This window comes from Schistocerca serialis, chromosome 7 (genome assembly GCF_023864345.2).
Source record: "Schistocerca serialis cubense isolate TAMUIC-IGC-003099 chromosome 7, iqSchSeri2.2, whole genome shotgun sequence".
Taxonomy (NCBI): Eukaryota; Metazoa; Arthropoda; class Insecta; order Orthoptera; family Acrididae; genus Schistocerca; species Schistocerca serialis.
The window spans coordinates 253,802,817-253,830,461 of record NC_064644.1 but is presented as its reverse complement, the minus strand read 5'-3'; the positions used below and the strand labels follow the sequence as shown (position 1 = coordinate 253,830,461).

Genomic DNA, 27,645 nt, shown 5'->3' with positions numbered 1-27,645 from the left:
CATAAGATTAGGATTGTTGATAAACAAAATGCAGCACCATCCACCACTTGCCACAGGGTATCACCATTCCAAATTAATCGTTTCCAGTTGTCCAGTGGTTTCACTCTTAACACCATCTTAAGCATAACTTGTCACCGACTATAGAAACGTATAACTTATGAGAAGCTCCTCGGTCATTGTAACCCACTCCTGTTAACACCCCACGCACAGCTCTTGTGCTAGCTGGATTGATGGAATTACTCACGAGTGATTGCTTTCGGTGATTTCATGCGACTTTTTACAGTCGCCCTGCGCAGTTCTCGACGGTCCCTCCAATCAACACGTTAGGTCTGCATGGGCTTAATTAATGTTATTGTTCGTTCTCGTTTCCGCTTCCCAATTACATCACCAACAGTCGACTTGGGCAGATTTAGAAGGGCTGTGCTTTCCCTGCTGTATTTGTTACTCATGTGACATACAATGACTGGTTCACATGCGACATGACTGAGCTTTCCTGACGGAACAACGCTCCTCTACCGACTACTCAATATTCCTTGCCTTATTTTATACTGGCGGGTCCACCTTCAGCGCATTACGTGCCCACAACGCTAAAATGTTGCATTCGGTCTCGTGGTGGGCAGTGGTCGTAATGTACTGGCTCCCCTTAGTGTATATCGTGACTGCAATTCGCGAGAACAACCTTCTTTTTAAATCGTATGCGGCGTTAAATATTTAAGACTTTTTCGCAGTATACATGACAAGTTACCAGTCACCAACGTCGTTGACTAAAGTGTAACAGAATATCATATTTTCTATTTCTCACGTAAGGTAGAAGGACTCTGTTTCACTGAGTACGTTATTCACATTTCACAGAATGAATAATCTCGATGTGAAACCATGACAGCTTCAAAACAAGATAAATACTTAGTAAGTGAAGAAGAAAGGTTGGAGAAAAATATGGAAACACCCAAAACAGTGCAGTAGTATGCCTAATACTATAAAGGAAAACCGGTGGCAGGCAAAAGAGCACCAACGATTTGTCCATGGCCGAATTCACTTAGCTCCGACATTATGCATTCACAACTACATAGAATACTGTCCTGATCACGAATGACACTTGCGAATACTGAGGTGGTTTCACAAGTGCCGCTCTGTGTCATACAAAACAGTGTAACCTGTAGGATTGGCAAGCAACTGAGCTATGTCAACGCATGTATTTTTCGCAGTGTTTCCATTTTTTCCGGCCTCTGTAGAAGACTGTTGTAAATAGCATGTCAGACAAGAGAGTCACAGTGGAACGAAAACCCAGTCCAAAGTTGCAAATTTTAATTTTATCCATTGTTTTTCAGTGTTTCGTCCGCGCTGTTTTACTTTCCTAAAATGAAGAACAAGCCACCTTCAGTCACAATTGCGTTTAGTTACTGCACTATGCATTTTGAGCCCTAGAGGCTCATCTTCAGGTGCATTTTGGTCATTTACATCAAATTTTTTAGTTTTTTGCCTGTTGATATTACATTTTTGTGTTACAACATGGTATATTGTAGATATAACAGCGTTAATAATATGAAAATAACTTACAGTTTAACATTGTATGATGTATGCTACTGTTGTGCAGTTGGTATACACAAAATACATCTTTAATTTTGCAGTACATACTGGGATATATACAAAGTCACACACTTTTTCGCACAACGTCGTAGCAGAACGTAAAAATGCCAAAGATTCTCGTTCATACAGATGTTCTACTTCTAAATATAATCGATTTTCTTGTTTCACAGAAGATAATATGATATAGTATTATTAGTACACAGGTATTATTAAAACAATTATTTGGCACCATGTTGTAGGTTGTCAGCTGTTTGTACTATTATAGATTTGATTCCTCAGGAAAAAAATAAACTTTTACAGGTGTATAAAAAATTGTGGCTGTTAATCTCTGTTTGTTCATTCAAAAAATTTTCGGAATATTTTTCTTTGTGTAACATTATTTCTAACTGTTCTAGTAGATTAAGTTATTTACTGTTGGATTCTGTGTGAAGTACAATTAGGCTGTTGTGGATGTCGTCAAGTCTGTGTTTATTAACATACATGTGGTTAGCTATTGTAGATTTTTCAAAATGGTTTAGTCGAAAGGAGTCGGTGTGTTTTTTATACCGTGTGTGGAAGGCTCTACCAGTTTTTCCTATGTAAAACGCAGTGCAACTGTTGCATTGTAATTTATATATTCCACTGTGTTGTGTTATTGGATTGATCACTTGGGAGGTAAGTGGTATCCAACTTTGCGGTTTGTGGAGAAAGATATTTCAATATTGTTTTTTTTGAATAAGTTAGCTATTTTTTGTCAGTACAAACAGCTGACAAACTACAACATGGGACCAAATAACTATTTTAATAATACCTGTGTACTAATAATATTATATCATATTATCTTCTGTGAAACAAGAAAATCTATTATATTTAGAAGTAGAACATTAGTATGAACGACAATCTTTGGCATGTTTACGTTCTGCTACTACATTGTGCGTAAAAGTGTGTGACTATTTATATATCCCAGTATGTACTGCCAAATTAAAGATGTATATTGTGTATATCAACTGCACAACAATAGCAGAACTCATACAATGTTAAACTGTAAGTTATTTTCATATTATAAACGCTATTATACTTATATATACAATACACCATGTTGTAACACAAAAATGTAATATCAAGAGGCAAACAACTAAAACACCTGATGTAAATCACTAAAATGCACCTGAAGATGAGCCTCCAGAGCTCTACATGCATACTGCAGTAAATAAACGCAATTGTAACTTAAGGCGGTTTGTTCATCATTTTACGTTTGCAAATTTTGCTTTTGTGGTTCATTCGATGACTGGTTTCGGGCCAAGACCCATTTTCAAATCATTGTAACATAGGTTATCTTTTGTGCTGTAAATGTTCATTTCACATTTTAAAAAGAAACGTGCTTTTCACATCTTCAGAAATACCATTTATGTATATGTTACGATGAACTGAAACTGAAATTAGTCATCGAATGAATAAAGAAAAGTAAAATTTGCAACTTAGGACTGGTTTTTGCTGCACTGTTTAACAGAAGTTGCTGACCCACAGCTATTCCAGCATGCTCTAAGCTCATAACCTATAGTCAGAAGTCTAAATACAGACACAACTACAACCAACAAGAAATTAACAGTGAACGTCAACAGCAAGTTAACATCGCTTATTGAGTTGTGTCGTTGTCGGCACAAGTAGTAATTCTTGTATCTCAAGTGCTTTCGACCTTATGCCTGAGAAAATGATTTGTCGTTTTGACAGAGGTACATTCCACGGTACAATGGGACCATCTTCAAAAACGCTGTATAATTAATTTTTTAGAGAAATGCTTATCGATGAAGTGAATGTCAGGAGTATGGTGGTAACATCGCCATACAGAGTATGTAACAGGAGGCAAACGATGGAGACCAGGGCCTTAAATGTAAAAATGAAGGACTTGGGACAATCTGGATGGCAATAAAATCACACTTGTTAGGTGAACATTGTGTGAAAGCTGACGAGGGATAGTCAAGGAGTATAGGTCTCACTGTCATCCTTAGAAAATATATAGGAAACATTCCCAATACCTAAAGTTGGTAGTTTTCTGCGTTTTTTAACGTTATTCAGTCATGTTCTGAACATGGGATACTGACCGAGTGGAAACACATACTTGTGAGGATGTCAGCTGTCTCAGAAGGAGAATAAAGTAGAAACATGGGAGAAAAATCTAATAACAAGTACTGTACAAAATAAAAGACCTATATATCAAAGGAAATTGTTGTTAGCAAAGAAATATGAACCTCACGAAAAGGTGTAGGCTCACAAAAAAAAGGAAATAGGACGTTTGGAGCATCGCTGCGAACGGGTTGAAACTTTGGCACTAGGAAACTGCGGCCAGAGCAGTCGCGCGGGTCCGGGCTGAAGCGCCTAGAACCACTCGGCCAAGCGGCCTACATGAAGTACTTCAATAACTGGAAACAAATATAATTATGAATTGAAAACTGAGCCTAACTTCGAAGAGCCTTCTTTTCTTAAATAACCTCTCTGTACGAGAAAAGCTTAAATTCGCTAAAAGGCTATTATTTCGAAATAAATGAGTGATATAACCTTTCCATAACTCAGGAATTGTCATTTTCTGAATGATTCTTATGGCGTCAAGAAGTCTGGTGACCAGCTATTCAGATATTAACACCAATGAGTCGTAAATGCAAAAAATTGTTAAACATAGTACAAAAATGTCCCAAGCTATGACGCTGGACGACTACGGATATCTCAGGGACTGCCGCGATAAATCGTGCTGCATTCATCCCATTACTCAAATTTTACAACTTCCTGGCAGATGATAACTGTGTGGCTGACCTGGGCTCTAACTCAGGACCTTCGCTTTTCGCAGGCAAGTGCTCTGCCAATTGTACTACCCGAGCACAACTCGCGACCCAGCCTCATAGATTTACTTCCGCCAGTAAATCATCTCATCCCTCACCCGTCCGCCACACAGTTTTAATCCGCCAGGAAGTTTCGTATCAGCGCACGATCCACTGCATAGCAATAATTCATTCTACTGGAATGTTGTGTACGGCCTAATTCAGTGCCGCGGAGTATCATTCTGGTAGTATCGCATCCTTCGGTGTATATTGGCAACAGTGTCTTTTAGTAGTAGGGTCCGTTCAGTAATCAGTAATGGTAAATAGTTTTGACAATCATGTTTTCAGCATGTTTCCAGTGCAGTGATCTGCCTAAAATATTTAATGGTCTCTGAGTTCTCGAAAGTCCTTAGGTATTCTCATACGCTCACTGCTGACTGTTGTGTACGTTAAGTATTCATTTCATTGGAAAAACAACGTCACCTGCAGATGAAAGGACGTCAGATAATACCGCACTGTTGCAAACCTGGCGCAGCGTTGACGAGTTTGCTCACTGTAGGTAAACCAGTCCCAAAACAAAAGCGGTCTGTGCTTTCCAGAGATGCAAGTAATCCTAGTTTAGGCTGTTCCAAGCAAGCTGATAAGTGCCATATACTCCACATGCTAGCATCTGGCGCTATATGTCTCTTATATTCTGGAGGCTGAAGTAACGTGTCAACAAATTTCAGTTCTCAATTACCTGTGTCTTTCTACGCTGAACTTTTTTTTTTTTTTTTTTTTTTTTTTTGCGCGGAAAATAGATTCCCTTTGCAGAGCCACTAAACGTGGCAGCAAACGTATTAGCTGTTGCTGTTCGTTTTGTTGTCGGCTATCCTCTGTTTCGTGTACAGCCAGGAGAAGTGAAGGGTATACCTTACCCAAAATGTCACTCTGCTATAAGCTCGCATAGTCAGGAAATTTTGTATCTGTTTTAATTTACACTCCATATCTTTGTACAATAATTAATGAATAATGAACTTGCATTATTCAGAGAAAGAAATCCCGTTTCTAAGGCCAGTGCAGGCAATGGACGTTGAATTGAGCTAGATCTACCGTACGTCTTACCGCTTAAGCTGAAGAATGCTAACATCTGTTTCAATTACATTAAATTAAGTAGTTAAGTGATTTTGGACATTTACCAACTTGTCGTAACATTATACTGCGGCATCGGCTGCTATCCGGGTGGCCGCACTTTCAAATACGCACACCGCCATTTGCACAGTCGTGTTTCCTACAGCCGCCATGGCGGCGCGAGAGCGCTGCCACGAACGGTTACGCCACTGCCAACGAGATGCAAGCATCCTCTATGTGTAGATCCCAGTGGCGGGTGCACTAAGTTAGAACATTCATGCACTGAGCCCATTCTGTTTGTTTGGCAACTGAATAACATTTACAGACTTTCATATTGGCCAGACCTCCACATTTTCTGTGTAGACAATGTACTGAAGAGTGACAATTTCATAAATCTTTTGTATCTGTAGATATTTCTACATTCAATTGTACAATTAGCAACTGACGGCGCAGATTCAGTAACAAAGCTATGTGTTACTTTCAGTTATTGGTATTAGATGTACAGAAATTAATATCTGAAATCGATGCTCATAAAAGGCATCTGGTCCTCGCTCCTGCATCCACTAAAGAACCACACAGGGTGCATAGGAAGTCACAACTTATACTCAGTTCAGTTATGAGATTTTCTGGGCAAAGCTTTATTATTAAATCATCTATTACAGCACAGTAGTCCCCTCAGCATATTATTTATGATCCAATGGCTCTGAATCGTGTCATTCTAATAATTTATACCTAATGATTACAACAGGTCTGATGGCTTCGCATCAACTCGTGTTGATTAACCGCCCTAAGGGCTGTATCGTAAGAAACTGATTTCGTTTTCGGGAAGACGTCTGTTGGAATCGCCGTCTGGTCACCTAATTTTTCTCTTCTGCATTTTCCATAAATAGTTTAAGGTGTTCGGCAGGATGATTCCATTACGAAGAGCATGCACGACTTCCTACCTCAATCTGTGCTTGGGCATCACTATGATTACCAATTCATCCACAGAATGTTAGACTCTTTCGCCATCTTCATTCTGATACTTAAGAAATGAAGTCATCCAGTTCTCATATATGAATGACTTCTTCCTTCGACAAAAATTTCTTGTTATCTTGCTACTGGGAAATGATGCATCACATAGACACACATGTACCTTTCCAAACACAACAATCACAACTCATTTTTGATTCAAAGGTTTGTTTATCTATTTTTTAGACTGCCGTAGTGAATTTCAGTAATGCTATTTCAGTGTTAATCGTTCTTTCTACCTCTAAAAGTGTTGAAATGTGTGCGAATTTCTAAGGGACAAAACTTCTGAGGTCATCGGTCCATATACTTACACACTAGATAAACTAACTTATGCTAAGAACAGCACACACACCCATGCCACAGGGAGGACTCGAACCTCCGGTGGGAGGGGCCGCGCAGTCCGTGACACGTCGCCTCAAAGCACGCGGCCATTACGCACGGCTGTACCGCTCTTTTTGTTTTTATTTGTTCTGCTATCAGGATCTTTCGTATGGTTTTGTAATCATTTCCCACTACTTGCAATTATAAGTGAGCTGATATTTCACCTTATTTTTTGCGGTATATTCCATCTTTCTTCAGTTAACTAAAGAACATAATATTACTCAATAAGTCACCTATGCAGCACAGTTTATTCGAACATCCTTATCTTCTTTTATCCACCTGCAATGCTTCCGACATAATAGATTTACTAAACTTAAAGACCGAAGAAACTGAATTAGATTCAACATAGCTTCCGACAAAATCTTCCCTGTAGGAGTCGAAACCTCACGAACAAAATCAGGAGTTAATGAAGCTCCCGATACCATCCTCCTACTTTGATCCACGACGCACTAATACTGTGGTACATAGATTACTTATCGAAATATGGCATGTGTAGTATAACGGAATTATAAACGTATACAGGGTGTTAGAAAAAGGTAAGGCCAAACTTTCAGGAAACATTCCTCACACACAAATAAAGAAAATATGTTATGTGGACATGTGTCCGGAAACGCTTAATTTCCATGTTAGAGCTCATTTTAGTTTCGTCACTATGTGCTGTACTTCCTCGATTCACCGCCTGTTGGCCCAATTGAAAGAAGGTAATGTTGACTTCGGTGCTTGTGTTGACATGCGACTCATTGCTCTACAGTACTAGCATCAAGCGCATCAGTACGTAGCATCAACAGGCTGGTGTTCATCACGAACGTGGTTTTGCTGTCAGTGCAATGTTTACAAATGTGAAGTTGGCAGATGCCCATTTGATGTATGGATTAGCACGGGGCAATAGCCGTGGCGCGGTACGTTTATAAAAAATGGTTCATATGGCTCTGAGCACTATGCGACTTAACTGCTGAGGTCATCAGTCGCCCAGAACTTAGAACTAATTAAACCTAACTAACCTAAGGACATCACACACATCCATGCCCGAGGCAGGATTCGAACCTGCGACCGTAGCGGTCACGCGGTTCCAGACTGAAGCACCTTTAACCGCACGGCCACACCGGCCGGCTGGTACGTTTATATCGAGACAGATTTCCAGAACGAAGGTGTCCTGACAGGAAGACGTTCGAAGCAATTGATCGGCATCTTAGGGAGCACGGAACATTCCAGCTTCTGACTCGCGACTGGGGAAGACCTAGAACGACGAGGACACCTGCAATGGACGAGGCAATTCTTCGTGCAGTTGACGATAACCCTAATGTCAGCGTTAGAGAAGTTGCTGCTGTACATGGTAACGTTGACCACGTCACTGTATGGAGAGTGCTACGGGAGAACCAGTTGTTTCCGTACCGTGTACAGCATGTGCAGGCACTATCAGCAGCTGATTGGCCTCCACGGGTACACTTCTGCGAATGGTTCATCCAACAAAATGTCAATCCTCATTTCAGTGCAAATGTGCTCTTTACAGATGAGGCTTCATTCCAACGAGATCAAATTGTAAATTTTCACAATCGACATGGGTGGGCTGACGAGAATCCGCACGCAATTGTGCAATCACGTCATCAACACAGATTTTCTGTGAACGTTTGGGCAGGCATTGTCGTTGATGACTTGATTGGGCCCCATGTTCTTCCACCTACGCTCAATGGAGCACGTTATCATGATTACATACGGGATGCTCTACCTGTGCTGCTAGAACATGTGCCTTTACAAGTACGACACAACATGTGGTTCATGCACGATGGAGCCCCTGCACATTTCAGTCGAAGTGTTCGTACGCTTCTCAACAACAGATTCGGTGACTGATGGATTGGTAGAGGCGGACCAATTCCATGACCTCCACGCTCTCCTGATCTCAATCCTCATGACTTTCATTTATGGCGGCATTTGAAAGCTCTTGTCTACGCAACCCCGGTACCAAATGTAGAGACTCTTTGTGCTCGTATTGTGGACGGCTGTGATACAATACGGCATTCTCCAGGGCTGCTTCAGCGCATCAGGGGTTCCATGCGACGGAGGGTGGATGCACGTATCCTCACTAACGGTGGACAATTTGAACATTTGCTGTAACAAAGTGTTTGAAGTCACGCTGGTACGTTCTGTTGCTGTGTGTTTCCATTCCATGATTAATGTGATTTGAAGAGAAGTAATTAAATGAGCTCTAACATGGAAAGTAAGCGTTTCCGGACACATGTCCACATAACATATATCTTTTCTTTGTGTGTGAGGAATGTTTCCTGAAAGCTTGGCCGTACCTTTTTGTAACACCCTATATATGAAGAAGGTGCGGCTGTCAACCGACCGCCGTGTCATCCTCAGTCATTCATCAACGGACGTGTTTTTGAGGGGTACGGGGTCAGCACATCGTACTCCCGGCCGTCGTCGAAGTTTCTACCTCGGTGCCGCTACCGCTCGTTTAGGAAGCAACTCATCTGGCATCACGAGGCTGAGTGGTCCGAGGTCCAGCCCTCCTACCTACGAAAAGTCCCAGGCAGTGCTGGAAATAAAATTCGCCCCCCCCCCCCCCCCCCCTCGTAGAACCAGAAGTAGAGATGACAGGCATCTTCTTATCTGCATTGTCGTAACGGATCATGCAGCCACGCCTCGATCCCTAAGTCAACACATGGGGACGTTTGCCAGACAACAACCAACTGCACGAACAGTTCGCCGACGCTTGCTGCAGCATGGACTATCAGCTCGGAGACTATGGCTGCGGTTATCCTTTACGCTGCATCACAGACAGGAGTGCTTGCGATGGTGTACTCAGCGACGAACCTGGGTACACGAATGGCAAACGCAATTTTTTCGGATGAATCCAGGTTTTGTTTACAGCATCACGATGGTCGCATCCGCGTTTGGCGACATCGCGGTGAACGCAAAAAAAATGGCTCTGAGCACAATGGGACTTAACAGCTGAGGTCATCAGTCCCCTAGAACTTACAAGAGAACCTCCCCATCGCAGCCCCCTCAGATTTAGTTATAAGTTGGCACAGTGGATAGGCCTGGAAAAACTGAACACAGATCAATTGAGAAAACAGGAAGAAGTTGTGTGGAACTGTGAAAAAATAAGCAAAATATACAAACTGAGTAGTTCATGGGAACATATCCAACATCAAGGAAAGTAGTATCGCAGGAGCGCCATGGTCTAGTGGTAACGTGAGCAGCTTCGAAACGAAAGGTCCTTGGTTCAAATTTTCCATTGAGTGAAAATTTTTATTTTTTATTTTCAGTTTATGTGACAAACTCTTATTTTTTCATCACTTTTTGGGAGTGATTATCACATCCACAAGAAAACCTAAATCGGGCAAGGTCGAAGAATCGCCAAGTGTACAAGTTAGGTGGGTCGACAACATATTCCTGTCATGTGGTGCACATGCCGTCACCAGTGTCGTATAGAATATATCAGATGTGTTTTCCTGTGGAGGAATCGGTTGACCTGTGACCTTGCGATCAAATGTTTTCCGTTCCCATTGGAGAGGCACGTCCTTTCGTCTACTAGTCGCACGGTTTTGCGATGCGGTCGCAAAACACAGACAATAAACTTATTACAGTGAACAGAGACGTCAATGAACTAACGGACAGATAATAACTATGCAAAAATATATAATGTAAAATATTCACTCCAGGGAAGACTTGAACCAAGGACCTCTCGCTCTGCACCTGCTCACGCTACCACGGGACCACGGCGCTCCTGAGCTCACATTGCGCATGATGTTGCATATGTGGCCCATGGACTACTCAGTTTGTATATTTTGCTTATTTCTTCACAGTTCCACACAAATTCTTCCTGTTTTCTCAATTGATCTGTGTTCAGTTTATCAAGGCCTATCCACTGTGCGAACTTATAACTAAATCTGAGGGGGGTGCGATGGGGAGGTTCCCTTCTAAGCTCTGTTTGACTCAATGTCCAGGCATATCAAGATCATTATTACGGCCAGAGGTGGTTGTTCTGGTTACGGATTTCTCAGGATGTATGCACCCAAATTGCGTGAAAATGTAATCACATTTGAGTTCTAGTATAATATATTTGTCAAATGAATACCCGTTTATCAATTGCATTTCTTCTTGTTCTAGCAATTTTAATGGCCAGTAGTGTATATTCATAGAATTTCTATTTTAATAACGAACTATGCCTTCAATTTTTCAGCTGACAATGACACCACCATCTTTTAATGTAACCTGCATTTCAGGTTGTGCTAAAGATCATTATATCATCACCAGTTTCACAACGAAAAGTAAAGTAATGAAAATATTCAGTGTTTTCCCATATATTTATTTGTACCCGTATTCCAGCACATACCACAATATCTGTACGTCACGAGCCACTGCAAAAGTCCCGAATGGGTGCGCTCAGCCTGCCCGAAAATTAAGCCTAAGGTTACTCGTTGGACAATAACACAAAGTGTTTCTCAAAGATGAAAATATAACATGAAAAAGAGTGCTTCGAAAGATTCTGCGTGTCTTCCTGTTCTGAGAGAACTGAAACCCGGCAGGTGTGCTCGTGCTTACCCGACCACCGTGTTCTCGCGGAAGCTGGACTGTTCGCCTCGCCCAGATGGACGGGACTTCTGGCGCCCGCACAGGGTCTGCAGGAAGGCGTTGCGGTACTTGGCGGACATCACGTTGTACAGGATGGGGTTAATGGTGGCCGAGAAGTAGTAGAAGCAGCCCGTCACGTAGTACATCACCTCGTTGATCTCCTCGAAGTTGGGTGCATCTCGCCCGTAGATGTACATCAGCCTCTGCATGTGGAAGGGCGCCCAGCTGATGAAGAACGCCAGCACCACCGCCGCTGTGAGAGAAAAGCAGTCACTTGTGAACATGGCGAGCGCAGACAGCAGTTGAGCGCAAAATTCAAGTGCAAGGGTCCAGTTTCAATAGAGGAACATTTCAAGGAATATTAGGTGTTAGTGTACCTTAGAGGACGAAGTCGTTTCCGACACAACAGAAGCTTCGATTTGAAGACGGATGAAGAAGGTTATTGAGCCGTGGTGAGCTGGCACCAGTGTTGTTTTGTTTATGTTTCGTTGAGATCGATGGTGGTTGAGCTAAGCTACCTTTGCTTTTCGCGTGTCTTATCTTCCGGGTTGCCGGGTGAAGCGAGTTGGTTGTTAGCCTTCGCCGGCTAACCCTCGAGATTTCGTGACATTCGCTGGGAGACGAGTGTCAACGGCTGCCGAACGAGCGTGATGACCGTTATACGTTGTGGTGTGAAGTTGGTCGTGCGTTTTGATGACATGGGCAGCTTGGAGAACGATATTTGAAGTGCAGCGGTGAAGCAGCTCCTTCGTAATGTGTACGTGATATGAGTAAGTGGTCGTAATTGTGTTTTGTTGACCGACGCACTCAGAGGCATTTCAATTTTATTATTATGGTGAGACTTTCATAGTCGAACTTTAAGATGGCGTGGAAGAATTCAGTTGGCCTAGTTAAATGGTGGCCGTTATTTGAAAGCTTTCTCGGTAGTTTTACTAGTGCTCTGTGTTTCTTGTAACCACATAAATTTATGTTTGTATATTCAAAGCCTGCATTTGTCCATTTGTAAAATGCTTAAGGTCAAAGTTGTGAATTTTTCAGTAGTGTAACGTGTTTCTTTAGACGCTTACCCATATATCGAGTCAAAGGTTCTGCCGAGTGTTTCTATATTTCAGAGTTATTGCAATGTCTTTGTGATTCGTGCAAAAACCTTTGATTGTGCCTGGGCCTTGGCGGGGAGTAAAATGTTCAAATGGTTCAAATGGCACTGAGCACTATGGGACTCATCTGCTGAGGTCATTAGTCCCCTAGAACTTAGAACTAGTTAAACCTAACTAACCTAAGGACATCACAAACATCCATGACCGAGGCAGGATTCGAACCTGCGACCGTAGCGGTCTTGCGGTTCCAGACTGCAGCGCCTTTAACCGCACGGCCACTTCGGCCGGCGAGTAAGATGTCATCCGAGGTCTAGGCCTAGCAGTGTTTAATAACCTGGCCACTACCGGGAGTTGTTCACATACCGCCTTCCAAAGTTTAGTATTTATCTTCCTTCCGCCAAGGCGGGTTAAGCTGGTAGATATATAAATATATATTGTATGTAACCAGTCCTTAGACGAACCTGTTTCCTTCAATATTAGCGACTGGCAACTGGCTAAACTTTAAACTGTATAGCATCTGCTGAGTTCCTTGCGCAGCTCTTTCTAGTAGTCTTTTATTAACACGGCTGAGCACCTGAACACTCATTTTTAAAGATCAAGTTTTCTGCTATTTTTATGTTAGTGGTTGTATCATGTTATGTAATTGGTCATTATATGTATTTTGAGGGAAATCCTAATTTATGAAGTTTGTCAGTAATTCTGTTTTCTTAATAAGGAAAAATAAGTTGGCAGTTGATCTTTAGCAAGTGCTTCTTAAACGGATTGAAATAGTAAGTTTATAATGGTATTTTAATGAAGAATGTTTTAAGTGTGGCCATCTTGATGTAATAACCGGTTTTAAGGAGTTTGGTGAAGTCGCTATGCTTAATGTTTCTATAAATGCCTGGCACATTAAGGAACTGTTTATTTGAATACTGAGTACTTTGGGTTTCTAACTGTATTTGCAAAACGTTATCTAGTGGCTCGTCCACAATTTGTAATTGTCAGACTCCTTAAAAGGCGTAGTGTCAATAAACTGTATTAATAATAAATTGTGGCTGCCAACCATGATTCCATCCCACTTCCTCTTTTATGGTATCTAAGACATAGTGGGTAGGTGTGGTACGAATAAAGGAATCGCGTACCACATATAATCGGCCATTATCTTTCCAAAGAAATTCTGCTAGCAGCTGTCTTATGCTTGGTAACACTTTGAATTTCAGCACATTATGTCAGACACCACCGTTTCATTGACTTTTTTGTGTTGCCAGTGTCTTTCGCATGAAACCATCGACGCTATTACAAGACAAAGGCTTCTAATGATACAGTGAAATACTTATATGAATGTAGTGCATTTTGGAAGCAACTCATAGCTTCAGAGCAAGATTTTACTAGAATATGAAATGAGATTTTTGCGTTGGCCTTGTTTAGGAGATCATTTCCATTGAAAGCAAGTACATCTAAGTTATTGTAAATTGAATATGAGTTTATACTATTGATTTTATAAGTAAATCGTAAACGAAACAACAGGGACAGTAAGCAGTTGTCATACATAATTCCTTAAATACTGATTTAATACATTATGATTTCATGGATGTTTAAAAATGTGAGACTTTATCTACTTAAAATGAGAATTTTCCTTCGAATATACCACATTGAATGATGGGTGAATATAGGTCCCAGTTATTCCAAAGTGAAGAGTATCCTTAGAAGAACTGATTATTTACCTTTTACCAGTTTTATTTCATGTTATAGTGATAAATATTAATTATGAGATTAATTTTTAAATTATATTTTTTCTCATATTGTTGGGATTCAAGTGGTAAGGGAAACAAGTAATTTAAATGTGACTGGACAGACGGTGATTCAAGCTGCCATCGTTAGGAGTGGTTCAAACATACGAGGAGACAGTAGCTGGAAACCATTATTATTAAGTAATGAAGTAAAAGGCAGAAGGAATCGTGAATGCATCTGTGATCTCGGGTTGCCGGCAGGGTAGCACACTGTGTTCGGTCAGAGGGTTAGCTGCCCTCTGTAATACAAAAACTGAGTGAATGGATCAACAATGATCTTCAACAGGTGTCTTGGAACGTCCACCCGGAACAAACGCAACGAATAATAAGAAACAAAATAATGTAAAAAATGTAGGTAGGTCTCTGATTAGTAATTAAAATGTCCTCGGTCCCTTGGTCGAAACCCGCCATTGCTTAAATTTTGATTAATAATCACCTTTGGTGGCTGAAGACTTCCGGCATAAGAAGTCACCCTAATTCTGCCAACTGCTTTGTCAAACATGGCGGAAGAAAGGACAGAGTTCTGGTAATTCTCTTGACCATGGGATGGGAAACTGCACCTAAAGGCGGAAGAATAGACAATGATAAACAACCTGGAGATGCGAAGAAACCGTGGGTAACAGGAGAAATACTCCAGTTGATCGATGAAATAAATAAGAAGTTCAGGGAAGCTAAGATGAAATGACTGCCAGAAAAATGTGATGAAATCGAAAAAGAAACGACTGTCGGCAGGACTGACTCAGCATACAGGAAAGAGAAAACAACCTTCCGCGCCATTAAAAGCAAGTGTGGTAAGATTAAGAGTGAAACGGGAACTTCACTGGTAAATGTAGAGGAGAGAGCGGATAAGTGGAAAGAGTACAGTGAAGGCCTCTATGAGGGGAAGATTTGTCTGATGCGATAGAAGAGGAAACAGGAGACCATTTGGGGGAGATAGGATATTCAGTATTAGAATCAGGCAGTATTAGTCAGGCAGTAGTAGCCGACCGAGACAGACGCAGCAACAGGGAAGTAACCGCTTTTGTGACATTTATGAGTTCCTAACCACGAGAGAATTTTGTGACGTATTACAAGTTCCTAATCAGGGGCAAATTATTTAGTTTCACATAAGTGCTTCGGTAGTTGGGTTATGGAATATCTGCGTATTACTAAACACAGTTCGTGCGTTTTTGTCAGGGTCTACAGTAGAATTGCGCAGCACGTGCCGATAGTCCGTTTATCTGCATAGTTTAGTTCTCCACGGTCTTTAGGATGGACAGGGACTGTAGCTGCTGTGTGCGAATTCGAGCCGAGTTGGTGACACTTCGTTCTCAGCTTCAGGCTGTGATGGCTTCGGTTACACAGCTTGAGGCTGCAGTGGTTGGGCACCACTGCTGTGGGCCGCCCATGGGGATCCAACAGACATCCACCACGTCAGAGTCCTCCCGCATGCCGTGAAGAGCACAGGGTGCAGCCAACTGCAGGTGGTTGCTGACGTCGGTACCAATGATGTGAGTCAATTCGGATCAGAAGAGATTCTCTCTAGTTTCGAGCGGCTAATGGAAGTGGTAAAGGCTGCTAGTCTTGCTTGCAAGATGAAAGCAGAGCTGACCATTTGCAGCATGGTCGACAGGGTCGTTTGCGGACCTCTGGTATAGAGCCGAGTGGAGGGTCTGAATCAGAGGCTCAGATGATTGTGCGACCGTATAGGCTGTAGATTCCATGATTTGCCCCCAACGGTGATTGGGTTTCGGGTTCTGCTGAATGGATCGGGTGTCCACTACACGCAGGAGGCGGCTACACGGGTAGCAGGGGCTGTGTGGCATGGACTGTGCGGTTTTTTTAGGTTGGAAGGCCTCGGGAAAACACAAGAAGGGCTTCAGTCTCAAAGAGTGAAGGCTGATCACAGGAAGAACGCAGATACAGGAACCGTTGGTATAACAGCTGTAAATTGTCGTAGCTGTGTTGGGGAAGTACCAGAGCTCCAAGCGCTAATAGAAAGCACTGATGCTCGAATGGTTATAGGCACTGAAAGCTGGATGAAGCTGGATATAAGCTCAGCCGAGATTTTTGCCAAGAACCTAACGCGGTTGGCTGTGGCGTGTTTGTTGCTGTAGAAAGAAGTTTAACTTGTAGCGAAATTGAAGCAATTACTTCCTGTGAGTTACTATGGGCAGAGGTCATTGCTGGCAACGGGAATAAAATAATAATTGGATCCTTTTACCGACCTCCCAGTTCAGATGATACAATTGCTGAAAGGTTCAAAGAAACCTTGACTTTGATTTCAAACACGTACCCGACTAATACGATAATAGCTGGTGGTGACTTTCATATACCCTCGATATGTTGGCGAAATATCATCCGAAATTGTGCTAAACACATTCTCTGAATGAGATTTTCACTCTGCAGTGGAGTGTGCACTGATGCGAAACTTCGTGGCAGATTAAAAAGGTGTGTCGGACCGAGACTCGAACTCGGGACCTTTGCTTTTCGGGGGCAAGTGTTCTCTGGCTAAGCCATGTCTCCAGAATATCCTGTCTTTCAGGAGCGCTAGTTCTGCAAGGTTCGCAGGAGAGCTTCTGTAAAGTTTGGAAGGTAGGAGACGAGGTACTGGCAGAAGTACAGCTGTGAGGATGGGGCATGAGTCGTGCCTTGGTAGAGCACTTGCCCGCGAAAGGCAAAGGTTCCTAGTTCGAGTCCATGTCTGCTACACAGTTTTAATCTGCCAGGAAGTTTCACATTCTCTGAAAATTTTTTCGCCCGGTTAGTTCATGAGCCCACGCGAACAGTAAACGGTTGTGAAAACAGACTTGACATCTTAGCAACAAATAATCCTGAGCTAATAACGAGCATCAAAACCGATTCAGGCATTAGTGAAGACAGGGTGTTCGTAGCGAGACTGAATATTGTAATCCCCAGATCCCCGAAAAATAAGCGAAAAATATACCTATTCAAAAAACCAGGTAAATTCACATTATGCCTTCCTGACAGACAACCTCTACTCATTCCAAATTAATAATATAAGTGTAGACCAGATGTGTCTTAGATTCAAAGAAATAGTATAGGCAGCAATTGAGAGATTCATCTCAAATAAACTAACAAACGACAGAGCTGATCCTCCTTGGTACACAAAAAGGGTTAGAACACTGTTGCAGAAATCACGAAAGAAACATGCCAAACGTAAACAGACGCAAAGTCCCGAAGACTGGCGATCTTATAGAGAAGCTCGAGATTTAGTTCGGATATCAATGCGAGATGCCTGTAACAGTTTCCACAACGAAACTTTGTCTCGAAACTTGCCAAACAATCCAAAGAGATTCTAGTCGTATGTGTACATTAGTGGCAAGAAACAATCAATGCCTTCTCTGCGTGATAGCAATGGAGATACCATTGAAGACAGTGCTGCCAAAGCAAAGTTACTACACACAGCCATCTGAAATGCCTTCACAAAAGAAGACGAAGTAAATATTCCAGAATTCGAATCGAGAACAGCTGCCAACATGAGTAACGTAGAAGTAAATATCCCCGGATTAGTGAAACAACCTAAATCACGTAATATTAGCAAGTCTTCTGGTCCAGACAGTATACCATTTAGGTTCCTTTCGGGGTATGCAGATGCATGAATTCCATACTTAACAATCATGTACAACGGTACGGTCCACGGAAGATCCGTACCCAAAGACTGAAAGCTGCTCAGGTCACACCAATATTGAAGAAAGGTAGTAATCCACTAAATAACAGGCCCATATCGTTAACGTCGATAAGCAGCAGGATTTTGGGACATATATTGTGTTCGAACCTTATGAATTACCGCTAAGAAAACGGTCTACTGACACACAGTCAGCATGGGTTTAGAAAACGTCGTTCCTGTGAAACACAACTAGCTCTTTATTCATATGAAGTGTTGAGTGCTACTGACAAGGGATTTCAGATGGATTCCGTATTTCTGGATTTCCGGAAGGCTTTTGACACTGTACCACACAACCGGCTCGTAGTGAAATTGCGTGCAATTGGAATATCGTCTCAATTATGTGACTGGATTTGTGATTTCTTGTCACAGAGGTCATGACGGAAAGTCATCGGTTAAAACAGAAGTGATTTCTAACGTTTACCAAGGTAGTGTTATATGCCCTTTGCTGTTCCTTATCTATGTAAACGATTTCAGAGACAATATGAGCAGCCGTCTTCGGTTGTTTACATACGACGTTGCCGTTTATCGACTAATAAAGTCACCTGAAGATCAAAACAAACAGCAAAACTATTTAGAAAAGATATGTGAATGGTGCACAAAGTGGCATTTGACCCTAAACAATGAAAAGTGTGATGTCATCCACATGAGTGCTAAAAGAACCTCGTTGAACTTCGGTTACACGACAAATCTGTCTAATCTAAAAGCCGTAAAGTCAACCAAATAGCTAGGTATTACAATTACGAACAACTTAAATTGGAAGGAACACATAGAAAATGTTGTGGGGAAGGCTAACCAAAGACTGCGTTTTATTGGCAAGACCCTTAGGAAATGAAACAGACCTACTAAGGAGACTGCCTACACTACGCTTGTCCGTCCTCTTTTAGAATACTGCTGCGCGGTGTGGGATCCTTAGCATATAGGACTGACGGAGTACATCGAAAACGTTCAAAGAAAGGGACACATTTTGTACTAGCGCGAAATGTAGGAGAGAGTGTCACAGAAATGATACATGATTTGAGCTGGACATGATTAAAAGAAAGGCGTTTTCCTTTGCGACGGAATCTTCTCACGACATTCCAATCACTAAGTTTCTCCTCCGAATGTGAAAATATTTTGTTGAACTGACCTACATATGGAGGAACGATCACCACGATAAAATAAGGGAAAGAGCTCGTATGGAATGTTGTAGGTGTTCATTCTTTACGCGCGCTATACGTGATTGGAATAATAGAGAATTGTGTAGGTGGTTCGATGAACACTCTACCAGGCACTTAAATGTGATTTGCAGAAGGGGTTGATAACATTCCATCAAAATTTCTAAACTCATTGGGGGAAGTGACAACAGAACGATTGTTGTGCAGAATGTATGAGTTGGTTACATACCATCAGATTTTCGGAAAAATATCATCCAAAAAATTTCCCAAGACTGCAAGAGTTGACAAGGGCAGAATTATCGCACAATGAGCTTAACAGCTCATGCAGCGAAGATAACTACAAGAACAATATACAGGAGAATAAAAATAAAATTGAGGATGTGTTAGATGAGACTCAGTATGGTTTTATGAAAGGTAAAGGAACCTGAGAGGGGATTCTGATGCTGCTGTTGGTTATGGAAGCAATACTAAAGAAAAATCAAGCACCTTCATAGCATTTGTCGACCTGGAAAATGCGTTCCACAATGTAAAACAGTGCAAGATGTTCGAATTTCTGAGAAAAACAGGGAAGCAGTAAGGGAGAGACGGGTCATATTCAATATGTACAAGAGCCAAGATCGAATAATAAGAATGGACGACCAAGAACGAAGCCCTTGGATTGAAAAGGGCGTCAGGCAGGGATGTAATTTTATAGTCCCTATTGTTCAAACTGTACATCAACGAAGCAATGATCCAAATAAAAGAAAGTTTCAGGATTGGAATTAAAATTCAAGGTGAAAGGATATCAATCACACGATTAGCTGATGACATTGTTGTCCTGAGTGTAAGTGATGAATTACATGACCTACTGAAAGGAATGAACAATCTAATGAGTACAGAATATGGATTGTGAGAAATCGAAGAAAGACGAAGATAACGAACAGCAGCCAACATGAGAACAGCGAGAAACTTAACATCAAGACTGATTGTTAAGTCGTTAATGAATTTTGCTACCTCGCCAGCAAAATAACCAATGACGGACATGGCAAGAAAGACATTAAAAGCAGACTGGCACTGGCAAAAATAGCATTCTAGGCCAAGAGAAGCCTACTAGTCTCAAGCACAGGCCTTAATTTGAGGAAAAAATTTCTGAGATTGTACAGCATTGTTTGGTAGTGAAACGTGGACTTTGGGAAAACCGGGGCAGAAGAGAATCGAAGCATTGGTGATGTGGCGCTACAGACGAATTTTTAAAATTAGAAAGACTGGTAAGATAACAACGAGAAGAGTCAGCGCAGAACTGGAGAGGAAAGGAATATGTGAAAAATACTGACAAGGAGAAGGGACAGGATGGTAGGGCTGCTGTTAAGATATCAGGGTATAGACCTAGAGGGAACTTCAGGGTGCAAAAACTGTAGAGGAAGACAGATACTGGAATACATCCAACAAATAATTGAGGTCGTAGGTTGCAAATGCTACGCTGAGATGAAGGGGTCCACACAGGAGAGGAATTCGTGTCGGATCGCATCAAATCAGTCAGAAGACTGATGACCCAAGGAAGAAAGAAAGAAAAAGGTATTGTGACTGGGAAAGAGCTGTTTGTTGCACTGAAATGTCTCAGGTGGCCAGATTATTGGCACTGAATAATGAGGACTTAGGGTGCCTTAAAGAAAGGCTCGTATTTTAAGAGTGGAAGTAGTTTAGGAGAGAGCAGAAGTAAAGAAATAGGTCCTTCAGAAAATTTCCAAGACATATACCTTGATGAAAAATTTGTATAACATCATCCATTTATGAAAACTATTGACGATACAGTCGCTCTTAATGACATGTTTTGTACTATTTTGTATATAAATTGGACAGAAACGATGTACCCAGTTCCTTATAGTTTCAAACGTTTGATAGAATTCACATGAAAACAACAAACTATGAATTGCCTTGATCTCATTTGTAATCAACAAACAGATAATGATGATGTTGCTGATTATGTTGCACCTAGCTTACGAACACTAAATAGTTTCGTGTATGGAATTTATCTCCGAGTAAGTACAGTAGGGGCACAAGAGGATGCGGAAATAAGTAGACTGGGCACAATTATTTGTTCTTGAGATTTCAGATTTGTGTGGAGATGGAACCAATGAGGGAGAATTTTTTAACTGGTTTTGATAATGAGTAGTGGGTTAGCATATTGGAAACTTGATGCAAAGAGAGGATAGGGTACGATTGGCTATGTTTGGTAGGATGTAATAAGAACGTAGTTCTGAGTCAGGAAGGGTAGCTTGTTAAGGAATTCTTGTGGCGAGATGAGGTTTGTTCCTTCGTGTTTATGTAACAGGCATCATTTATCAAGCTCTTCTGTGAATTTCAGAGGAGGAGAATATACACAAGCTGCTGTGGACAGCGTCTTGGAGAATGCCATTGCTACTGAAGGCGAGTCAGCACATGTATGTAGAGATAAACGTTTGGCGAGCAGATGGAGTCTGTTACAGTAAGGCTATTAAAGATATAATGGAAAATGGAACGATGTAATCCGAATGACGGGTTTGTCCATTTTGGTATTATTCAAGGGGGTCACGAAGTAGGATTCTTGTCGGGGATTAGTATAATATTGCGTATTAGTGACATGAATGGAACGGTCTGTGCGGTGAAGTGGTCATCAGGGTGTCGGAAGAGACAATGAATATTGATTACATTTTAATTCGATTGATTTTAACGTATCAGACGATTCATCACGAAGTAAACGTATGAAGATGGATCTGGAGAAACCCTTAGGAAGATTATACGTATAGAATGAAGACAGAATGGTGTAACAAGTGCGTGAGAGCATGTACCTAGAATATATAGAGGATAATGAACAGAGATGATCACCAATCTAACTCGATGGTTGGTGAAAGACGTTGAATGAAGCAATGATTTTAAGAAGCAAAAGACGAAGGTTTGTCAGGAGGGGAACGATTTGGGAGACATAATTTTATGAGAATGGGATTTTAGCTTGACTAGGTGGTCCAAATGCCTCGTATGGTCAAAGGCTATCTCAGGCTCATAGAGTTTAAAGATAATAGGCCAATGAGGTGAATGTGCAGATAATTTGTCGAGTATTGGTGTGGAAGCTAGACCACGTGTTTGTACACATTCTGAGCTAGTAATTATTCATGGACTTCACTGCAGGTGGAAGTTACGCTAACGAGCAGGTAAGACATTGATGGGTTTATGGAAAACAGTAGTTCTGAAGACTTCAAGAGCTCACAGAGGAAAGCACTATATGTTATTGTCAAGTATGGCTGGGATGGGGAAGTTTGCTTAAGGCAACAACAAGCAGTGACATCATAACGGGTCATAAGTTCATACATATATTACCTTATGTATCAATATTACATTTTTCAGATCCAAATGTTGGAGATATCTCTTAAAGACATTATATAATTAAATACAGATCATTACTACACTAGTGTAACGTCAATCTGTCAAATCTGACGAAAAAAATTGTAAAAGTTACGAGAGCTGACGAAGAACAACAGCAGCAAACCACAAAACAGACTACAGCATAAAGGTTCTTAATCTACAGCTCACTGTAATACAATATGGAGTGACAGCGACCACCGATGATACAAAGACATAAGTAACAAACCTGTTTGTACGAAAGTACGATTAACCAACTTCATAAATATATAAAAACTATTATGAAACTTTCGCAGATGAATGGAAGATGGCAATTTAGCTGACATTAATGTATCACAATAAAAACATTCAACTACTGTAGTAGCATGAACGGGGATGATCGTCGGTCTAGCTAGATGGGGGTAGAAAATATGGAATGAAGTAATGATTTTAAGAAACATTCATGAAATATTATTATTATTATTATTATTATTATTATTATTACTATGGAAGTAAAATGTTGATATGTTCCTACATAAGACATCCTTCAGTTGTATTTTAGATTTGGTGAACATATGTGAGAGAAGATATTGGATGCTATAGCGCACCATACAGCGATCGAATTTCGAATCATTAGATACAATGATTCTATCTTCAAGGTGTCAAGCACCGTTTGTCTGCAAGTGGTAGGCTGTTGTTGTCCAAAGGTCATTGTGCTGATTTATTTGTACCTTTGATGACATTCTTCTTACATCCCTCTTTCATTACCGGTCATGTTACTGGAGTAAGAGACGATAGCTTTTCTTTGCCTGAGTACATTTATAAAAACGTAAAAGTACATTTTCAAAAAAAGAATCATGGTCAGGAGGCAGAGACTGGTATTGGAACTTTGATCTGATGCAAGGATATAAGGGCAAAGGTATGACTAGTAGCATAAATAGATGTCAGGAACATTTTTAGAGTGACAGAACCTGATGAAGTTTCTTTGGTTTCGGATATGTCAGGTGGGAAAGAGTTTGTAAGGTGTTACTCAGACATAAATAATTCTCGTAAGGACCTCCTGCCTTGGTGAGGATTGTGTAGACAAAGGGTTTCTTATACTCTATTTTATGACCCAGATTTGCAATCAGTTTGAGGAAACTGAGGACAAGGGTGAATTTCATCAACCGAAATAGGGTGAGGATACAGAAGGAAACGCAAAGGGGATAGCGTTCTAGTATTTTTAAAATATGAAACATTTTGTATGTGCATGATGTTCATTTTTCTTTAATTTTCAACTGCACTAAGTTTTCAAAAATGAATGTGTAGTTGTTGACAAATGTAAAAATTAATGAAGCAACTGTGCGCTCAGGTACCTATTAACGAGAGTTTCACTCTGTCAAAACTACACTTTGGTAGTAGGACATGGTAAAAGTACCGGCAGAATTGCTAGAATTGGTAAGAAAAGAAATATAAATGAATGTGTAAGAGAGGTAATGGCAGCCAAGGACTTCTCTTTGTCGTTTTGTTAGTTTGGTTGCTTGTTTTGCACATAATTAGAATCGTCCACTTTTCAGAATTAGTTTGTGGTGTGTTTTGTATCCATACATGATGCAGATTGTATTCTATAAGTAATAAAAATTAGTTGATCATGTAACTTCTGGGCTTTTATGTAACTTTTCTAAAATAATTAATTTTGTATTTTGTACTCAAACTACCATGCTTCATCATGACGAAAGGCCAGAGTATTCTGTTATTATTGATAAATGCGAAAGTCGTTTATGAATAAAGGAAACATATTATTCAAGTTCGACGAAGTATTCAGGTGAACTTCCACACAATATCGCTTTATGGTTCTTATTATTTTACCTTTTTGTTGAGGAAATTTCATTTTTTAGTGTTATACGACAAATCTGTATTGTTTCCCTCACTTTTACTATAGTAGTCACTGAGTGGATTGAGTGCACTCACAGATAATTTACGGACATTTTCCTTTTTTTATAAAATTTCTAAAAAAAATAAAATTATTAATTGAATTTACACAAGAAGGATTTAAATTTTCATGTATTTTTAGGTAGCCCTAAAATAGGATTACCAAATTTTTATATATTTTTGTTCTTAGTCATGGTTGGAGAAAGAGATTAGAGTTGTTAATAATAAAAATTAATTTACTGAGCAAACACACCCACAAGATGAATAAAATAATTTTAATAACTGAGCCAACATGCCCACAAGATAAATAAATGATTTTAATAATTATTCATTAAACTGTAACAACTGTAAGACATGGTATCAAAATTTTCTAGAACAACTCTTTTGTCATACTGAAATGAGAATTCTTTCTTCACTTGTTTCTTAACCAGATTTTTAGCATCTGCATCTCTGGTTATCCGATTGTACTGCAATTTTATATTTTCTTTAACTGCGTTCACAATTTATCTTATCATAGATTCACCTCTCAGCTTTGGAATATTCTTATAGTTTAAAGTGAAGTCCTTTACCTCAAACTCTGTTTATTTATCATCTTTCCCATGATAATAACTTTTTGGGCCAGTTGAAGCCTTCCTGTAATCCAGTTATTTCCCAATTCATCAGTCCATTCGCCTAATATATAACCCGTTTGCACAGTATTTTTCCCATTGTCAATATATACTACTGAATCACTATCAAAATATATAACAGATTCTCCAATTTCATCTAACACATTATACAATCTAAGCCTCACATTTGATGTAGTGAATGTTACTATAAAAATATTTGTGGATGTATTATTTTCCAAACTATAATCCTTGAAATTGTATTTCATTTGAACCATATTGTCATAAAGAACTTTATAGGGACACTATCTAATCGATCATCCAAAAGTATCTCATAAATTTCTTGTACATCTGTCACATATCCAGTTTTACTCATATTTTGCCTGTGTCCAAACTTTCCCCACAATGAATTAAGACATCTTAGCAACAGCAAGTTTTCCAGTATCTTTCTTTTTTTATTCTGTCAGGATCTAACTCAGTATCTAATATTCCATTAACGGTTTTGATATACACTTCATCAGATTCGAAATTATGTGAACTAGTTTCCAGTTTTATTGTTCATAAATTCTTACAATTTTTAAACAACATGTTGCTTTTATCTCTGTAATCCCAAATGTCATTGAGATTTAAAATATTATATCGGATTTCTATAGCAAAATTAATTTCATCTGTGACCCAAGTACCAATAAAACAGTGATTTGCCTTTATTTTTTCTTCAGCACATTTGATACACAAAGGAAACAACAGTTTTTAATTTTTATCAATTTTTACCCTTACAGGCAAAACAGGATGTCACAATCCTCTATGCGATATTTCAAAAATTGATCCCATTTTTACTATTATGTCTTGGTCTATATATTTTTCTTTCATGTTGCTCAGGATAATAATCATAATACTGTACAATTGGATAAAGACCACATACATCAATGTATTTTATTTTTCTAACACTGTCTGCTTTAGCTCTTTATTTTACCCCATTCCTACAGCCACCATAAAATGCATCTCTTGGATTCAGTGGTTCAACAGCTTCGGGTAACTGTTTCAATTATTTAAGTATTTTGTACTCTGGTGAGTTAAGGCAATCACAGTCCCACATCTCTACAAAATATATACAACATTTCGTATTTCTACACTTCTTGTTAATGTCTTTTGATAAAGGTCATCAATTGTTTCTTTATTTTTATAGTTAATTGTCTGACTTTTAAACAGTTTTTGCTTCTATGCCGGAAACTACCATGGCACTAATAAACAGTTTTAGTTGCTTTATCGAATCCATCTACTTTTGGACAAGCTATTCTTCCTTCGCCACCATTAGGAGTGTGTGTGATATGGTTATTGATTAAACGGTTTAACCATACTATGTATTCTTTACTATAATTTTCTTTCTGTACTTCATCCGATACAGCAATTATATTTTCAGGTCAGTATTTGTAAATCGCCATACAAACACCAGCAATGGTTAAATAACACAACAGGTCTATATTAGCTATTTCTAGAAACTGTATTCTCAGTTCTAAATAACCTCTGCTCAAAATATCTACATCAGAATTAGAGTATTCTACAATTTCTTTCTTCATATTGTACACCTAATTTTGTTTGCCTCTGGAGCTACACCATTTGAGAAATGCTTCTATATCTTTTGGCTTCATAGTGTCAACATAATAATATTGAGTATCAGGAATTGGTCCAATGAAATTTTCATTGTGTCTTGAGCAAATGAGGGAAGTAGCATTTCTTCAATTCTTTCAAATCAAAAGTTTTTGGAAAACTACTAAGAGGATCTCGTACGAAATTACAACTATCTATAATTTTATACCTAATTGTTTGGTCTCCTATAACGTTAGTTATTGGTTTTATTGTATTTCCAACATAGTAATTCAAAATAAATTGGGAATCGTAACAGGTAGCACAGTGAGCTATGAATGTATAGTCGTCGTGTTCATCAGATATCGTCCAAGGACAAAATTTATATTTGTCACCATTGAAATTGTGAACTATTATGAGATCAGATTCGGAATATGTATGCCAGTTTTTTGTTGAGCTCTTAATCAAGTCACATATATCTTTCAGTATTGATACAATTTACGCTCCTAGGAAAGTCTTTTTCACAACATTTAACGTCTTTACCTGCAACTATTTAATAGCTTTCGAAGTATTGGTAAACGTAATAATTTCGGAATGCTCCATTAATATAACAACCTTCTTTATTATAATTTGGAAAACCTTTGACTATAAAATCCTCACCAAATTTTCTTTCACAACTTCCACGTTTTTGCAATTTTCTTTGCATGTATCATTTATGATTTCCAATTTACCGTATTTGTTTACAGTTTCTGGAAAGTTCACAGCAACGTTGATCATTTTAGTTCTCAAGCAAAACTTTTTATATCTCTCACATTTATAAGCTGTATTACATACATCGCGGTGATTGTTTAAGCATTCTTCATTACAACAGTATCTAGTGCAGTTTTAACAACATATCTTATATTTCACACATTGGTGTTCTGGACATTGCATAGTATGCAGACTTTTCTCTCTACTTTACCCTAGCAGGACTCACGACCCGTCTTTACAGATTTACTTCCGCCAATACCACGTCTCATAGCTTCCAAACTTCACA

At 39.8% G+C, this 27,645-nt stretch overlaps 1 protein-coding gene across 1 annotated transcript in view; it reads right to left on the bottom strand.

Annotated features, from left to right (window-relative positions):
* LOC126413002 (neuropeptides capa receptor-like) overlaps positions 1–27,645 on the bottom strand; it is a 1,154,641-nt gene that overhangs the window by 41,280 nt on the left and 1,085,716 nt on the right. Inside the window, exon 6 of the mRNA XM_050082895.1 lies at positions 11,433–11,715. Coding sequence (XP_049938852.1) covers positions 11,433–11,715 — 283 coding nt within the window. The remainder of the gene's footprint in view (positions 1–11,432; positions 11,716–27,645) is intronic.